Raw genomic sequence first — 6,022 nt, 5'->3', positions numbered from 1 at the left:
CGCCTGCCTCGACTTCTCTGCCCAACTCACGGCTTAAACCACGTCTCACTGCGCCTGGTATTTAATACAATTTAAATCCTTATTGTCCATACCGCAGCCTACACGGTCTTGCTGATGCTGAGTTGTTATATACGCTTGCTGCACTGTGACAGTATTATATAAAAGCTTTGTATTATTACACTTTTTTTTGTCTGTTTACATTACAAGCAAATGACATATCAACAGAGAGCTTCTTGCAATATACGTGGGGGAGGGAGGGGAAAGTATGCCAAAGAAATGTCTTTAAAGGGGTCTTTTTGCATTTTTATATAAATAGAATGTTTCTAGCAGATATGTTTTGTTTAATATATTAAAGATTTGCCAATCTGCCACGACTGACTGTTATTTCTTACAGACTTTGCATTCAAATACAACAGGCCACCAGGCACGGAGAGGGCACTGTTTTACCGAGTGAGCAGCACACTGCCGTGAACAGCCAGCGGCACCGCACGGACCATCCAAAGCTTTGCCACAATTTCCAGCAGCTTCACATGCCTTATTTAACCAAGGAGGGGAGAGTTTTCTCTCAGCAAGTTAAGGTGTCTCCTTGACCCTCGCAAACCCATTCTGCCGAAGGAGGTTAAGCACGAGAAGGTGAGACCGCCCCAGAAAAGCCAGAGCAGCACTACAACACATCAGCACCAGTGAAGGTGCTGGAGACCTTCCCCTGGGCATCACCCCCAGTGTAAGTCCACGGGCTCACCAGGTGGCCCGTGACACCGCCCCGCAGGAGCGGGACTCACCAAAACACCTTCTACCAGAGGCTGCATTGACAGAGAATCCAGAAACCAGTCCTGGCACCTGCGCTTCTATTTATTTCTAACAGAAACAGAACATAACCCAAAGCAGTTACTCTGTAAAAAGCCCCATTTTGGTGCAGAACGTGAAATGGGACATAGCCCGCTCCTTTCCCACAACCCCGCTCCCTTGGGCAACTGTCCCTGCAGCATGCGATGGCTCTGTCACCATCGGGTTTCTTGCTGTTGGTCCCACAGTCCTTGCTGCCCCAGTGTCTCTGGCAGCACTGTCCTCTGGATCACACCAGGGACGACCATCTTCAGGGCCAGGCCTTGGCCTTCCTGAGGGCCCGGATCTCCTCCGGGCTCCGCAGGTACTGCTCGATTTCGCTGTCAGAGATGGGCTCATCGCCGGTGATGGCAGAGTCTGAAGCGCTCAGGGCTGCCGTCCGTAGTCTCTTCCTTGGATTGATAAGGCAGGGTGGTAGCAAGGGCCTTGGGCCACCCTCACGCTGGCGTTTCCCTTCCGAGGGACAGCCCTCCTCCTGCGCTGCCCCTCCTGCTGCCGGAGGAGAGCCGGGGGAGCCCTCACCTGGGGCCACAGCACACTGCTCTTCCCCGTCCTCCAGGCAGAAGGCCTTTTTCAGCAGGAAAATTCGGTGTTGCAGCAGGTCCCCGATGTGTTTGACCACAGTTTTCTTGTCCATGTTAAACACCTTCAGCCAGGCGAGCTGGGAGGCCATTCTCAGGAGGATCTCGAGAAGCTCCTTCAGTCTCAGGTGCGCTGGCGGCGGCAGATCAACACCCGCCAGCTTGCAGAACCGCGCAAAAGTGCAGGTGAGGCGGGCAGCGGGCTGCAGCGACTGCCACGACAGGAAGGCCGCAGCCGTGACGATGGGAATAGGGTGGCGGCCGGTGACCAGCCACGTCTCGCTGGCCAGCTCCACGATCTGCATGGTTCGGGCGACCATCTTCTCCTTGTCCTCCACAAATGGGGCAGGGACGTCGGCCTCAGGCTGGAACAGCCGAAAACTGCAAGAGCAAAGAGCACATCGTTAGCAGGAGGGCAGAGGGAAGGCTCACCATGCAGCGCCGCAGTAATCCAGCTCGATGAGGGAGATGGCTGCAGTAAGACAACACACCCTGCTCCTGCGATGGGCTTCTGCTCAGGTTACCTAGCTAAGTGCCTCACTGCCCTCTCCAAACTGAGGAGAAAGGGGCAGGAAGAGAAGAATCACAGCCCATACTGTGACGAGGGAGGCAAAAAAGCCATCCCAGTCTGTAAAAGCACACGGTGGGCCATTCCCCCCAGTCATCAGCAAATACCAGTCCTGCTGACATCCACCTCCGGGCTACTCTGTTGTACTATGATCACTGGCTGGAGCAAGAATTCGATGAAGTTTGTCATTCAAAGGACAGCAGAGTGCACTCCCAGATCATGAATTTTAGATGCTGCTGCACCAGTACCACCACCCAGCCTAACAGGCTCCTAGTAGATATGCTCCCCCTTAGCCCACAGGGCTGCGTGCTGTCCGAGGGAATGCTTTTCCAGAGGATGTGGTTTTGCCTTAGAGCAGTCAGCAACAACATGCCGGTCTAACAGTACAGGTCACCCTGTGTGTGCTTGTGGACTTCTGCCCTGGCCACAGCCACGTTTCAGAAGCTTTTCCACCCATGGTGTTAAACCCAGGACTCTGAAATGGCTGAAAGGGGCCCCGTTACCTGTTCAGGTGTGTCTTCACCAGATCTGCCAGGCTCAGGGCCGGCACAGAGAGCCCAAGCTCTTTCTGAAGGCTCAGGTAGACGCTGGCAAACAGCTCCTGCTTCGCGTACAGGAGGGAGCAGATCGTCCCCATCGTCACGGGCCAGTTGTGCTGTCGACAAGTCACGAAGACGCAGCAGCCCCCCAGGAGCTCCTTCTTCTCCAGACTGACCAGGTGGAAGGAGGGGTGCTGCACAGCTCTCTGGAAGTATGACACCGCCGTTTCCTCAAACACCCTCGGGAGCTGGAGGACTTTACAGAGATCCTGGACCCGCCTGATCCCTGTGAGAAGATACCGCCCTTAAAGAGCAGCTCAAGCAGTTTCTGATACACACCTCTCCTCAATATCACAGCCCGCATTCACCCTGCCCCAGGAAAAGGTGTGAGAGCAGCCCTGCTCCTGCAGCCGGCGTGCAAAGATCTCCCATGTCCCTCAGTGCAGATGAAGCAGCTTGCTGAAGGCAGTTCTGCGTCCAGCTGGTGCCTAATGGCCACCTTCATGCTTTACTGCCAGCTCCAAAGGCTTTTACCATTTTAGAGAACATTAGAAACATGTAAAACGAACTACAGAGTAGCAGCAGGAGAGAATCAGGGTGTGAAGGAAACCGAACAGCAAGCTCTTACCTCGCTGCTGGCAGCGGCTCAGCTGCTCTTTCTGGCCAGTGCTCTGGGAATACGCCACCTCTGAAAAACAGCCAGTGTTAGGCCAGATAGTCTGGCAGTGACTCTGGGGAATGGTGTCATTTTGATTTTGGGCAACCAGATGCCCATGGTACTGGATTTCAAGTATCAGAACAGACAGGTCTTTGAGGCCACTAAACTAGAGCTGGCAGCACAGGTTAAGTGACAGGGAAGAGCAGGATCCCTTCACGCCATCACTTGTCAACAAACAGGACCAGCAAACGGCCTCAGGGCTACTCCAATACACTTATAAGAGATTTAAATGACAAAAAGCAGCACACGAAAAGTTCCAAGCCTAAAACCTGGCAGAGAAGTGCTGCGAGTCCGACTCTGTCATGGATAAACCATGCTGGACTCTCGCTGGGGCGGATGGGGGGGGGCGGGGGGGGCTGCTCTCCCCCCGGCAGCGCCCGTCCTTCCCTCCACACAGGGGCCCAGAGACCGCAGCCGGACAGAGTGTGGGAGGCCAACGGCCCCTGGACTGGCTAGAACGGTTCTTGGGGAGCGCCTCGTTGCTCAGACCAACTCACAAGTGCCAAAACAACCTTTTCACCGGGAGTTTTGCACCAGGCCGAACGCAAACGCCCCCGCGACGCTCGACACCACCACCCCCCTAGGCCGGGCCGCACCTCGCAGGTGCTCCTCCTCGGCGTAGGTGGTGGTGAGGAGCCCCTCGGCCAGGACGCAGCCGCAAGCGGCGCAGACCAGTTGCTGCTGGGCGTAGTGCGCGTCCTCCACCAGCGCGGCCGAGCCGCAGCCGGGGCAGCGGCCCCGCGCCGCCATCGCTGCCACCGCCCGAGGGGAGCGCGGGGGCGGGCGCACCAGCACCCACCAATCGCGACGCCGCCCGAGGGAGCGCGGGGGCGGGTGCACCGCCGCCAACCAATAGCAAGGCCAGGTGTGCCACCGCCCACCAATCCCGGCACCGCCCACGGTCCGACCCGCCGCTGGCCCGGCCGGGTCGCCGCCCCCACACGGAGCGTTCCGGGCGCCGCGAGTTCCGGGCGGGGGACCTATTTGTTTACCTATACTAGCAGGGAGTGCTGTGAGCTGCTGCACTTAAAAATCACGTAAGGAATTGGGTGGTTTGGCCCACAACTTCCTCTCTTTTGGCTATAAAGAGCGGGCCCAGGCAGAGACACTCAAAAGAATGAGGGAGACAGGAATCCTCTGCCAGCACAGAGCTGAACCGAAGGCCTGACACCCGGTGACACACATTTATAAGAAATAAAAACCATTGTATTTCTGCAAAGAGCTTCTTAATAAGAAGCTGCTGAACTGTAAAACTCTTAATTGGCTCCTCAGTGGCCTTCTGCAAAACTTGACAGGGCCTATAATGAATGTAATTGAAAATCAGGCCTTGCCCCTCTGAGCTGGAAACGCAGACCCCTTTTCATGTCCTGGAATCTCCTTGACAAAGCACTCTATCAGACGGGCGGGAGACATCGTCTTAACTTCACAGTACAACCTCCTAGAAGGATCACCTTCAGAATGAGAGCTTCAAGAAGCACAGCCTGCAAAGAAACGTTCCTATTCCTGCCTCTGGTCAATCCTAGTTCCTAAAAGCAGTCAGCTGCAACACTAAAGGAGGATGAAAAAGCAAAGATGCAAGCTAAACAGAGATTGCAGATTTATTGGTTACAGCAAAATACCATTTCCAAAAGAAGCAGCTCCCCCTCCCCTTCTCTCAACCTTCAAGAGTTGGAAGCTACATAACAGACCCCTGCCCTTCCCAAGTGAGGATTTAACTAAATTTTGTTTCCTAAACAGAGGAGAGGGACCAAGGGGACAACGTGCTCCCTTGCTCCATGCTCGTAAAAAACCTTCCCCTGGTGAGACTCAGCAGCCACGGCTCATCGTCCCTGTCCAGGCTGAGTCCCAGGTGCTGGGGGGCTCCGGGTGACCGCCCACCCGCCTTCTATCACCAGAGGAGGATGAGGGCGATGACAGCACTCAGGGCTCCTGCAGCGCAGATGGGTTGCGGGCTAAATGGCCCTGAGACAGCAGGAGGCTGATTTCCTCTCTTGTCATCCGCTGCCCACAATTTGAGGGCCATTACAATCAGGGGCCAGGGACTGAGGCGATTGCGCTGGCTCCGGGCCAACAAACCTTTCACACATTTCCTTTTTTTTTTTTTTTTTTCTTTACAGAAACTCTCGATTCTCATGATGCGGATAAGCTTGTCCATCAGGTTTCCCCACCCTGCGAGGTGTTTACCATGAACTTCCTGGAGGGATGGAACTAGCGCAAAAATACCTTGAGGATGAGGAGTTTCAGGCAGCAGAGCTGGTCACGAGGAGGGGATGAGGCCCTTCTGAAACTGCTCTCTCAGAAAAAAGACAAAGTGGTCAGAACACTAGATTTAAGGTCTTTTTATTTTAGTGTTCCATGAAACCAAAAGGCATTTAAAAACAAATAGGTACCCAAGCTAAAAGCAGACCGTATAAACAGGGAAAAATACATTCAGATCCTTCAATAATAAAACTATACATTTGATTCTTCAGGCCCTTAAAGTCAAGGTGAAGCACCTTGCCGGACATAAAATGCTGGTCCCCTTCTGCCAAAGAAAGGCTTAAACTAGTATTGCCAATAAAAGACTGAGGTACAAGGTTTGTGCAATGCTTTCATGGCCGTGGAAGCCGAGGTGTGGCTGGGACAGGAGCGTGGCCCCGCAGCAGTGCCCGCGCTGCCCTGACAGGAGGCTCAACACCTGCAAACAGCCCAGAGAACAACTCCAGGGGCAAAAGCCAGACACAACCCAGGGTCCACCTCAACAAATACGGCTGTAACTGGCAAAAAAAAA

The 6,022-nt window shown here is 54.4% G+C and overlaps 1 protein-coding gene across 1 annotated transcript; it reads right to left on the bottom strand.

The window, feature by feature from the left end:
* Window positions 1-796: 796 nt before the first annotated feature.
* Window positions 797-4,002, bottom strand: BRF2 (BRF2 general transcription factor IIIB subunit; the record flags this gene model as incomplete). The annotated part of the gene is made up of 4 exons (XM_082495817.1): window positions 797-1,808; window positions 2,499-2,820; window positions 3,163-3,222; window positions 3,849-4,002. The coding sequence occupies 4 exons, from the start codon at window positions 4,000-4,002 to the stop codon at window positions 1,097-1,099; spliced, it is 1,248 nt and encodes a 415-aa protein (XP_082351943.1). The 3' UTR covers window positions 797-1,096.
* Between the last annotated feature and the right edge of the window lie 2,020 nt (window positions 4,003-6,022).

This window comes from Vanellus vanellus (genome assembly GCF_965231255.1).
Source record: "Vanellus vanellus genome assembly, chromosome: 26".
Classification (NCBI taxonomy): domain Eukaryota; kingdom Metazoa; phylum Chordata; class Aves; order Charadriiformes; family Charadriidae; genus Vanellus; species Vanellus vanellus.
Note: the sequence above shows the minus strand (reverse complement) of the source record. Positions and strands in the feature narration are given on the sequence as shown.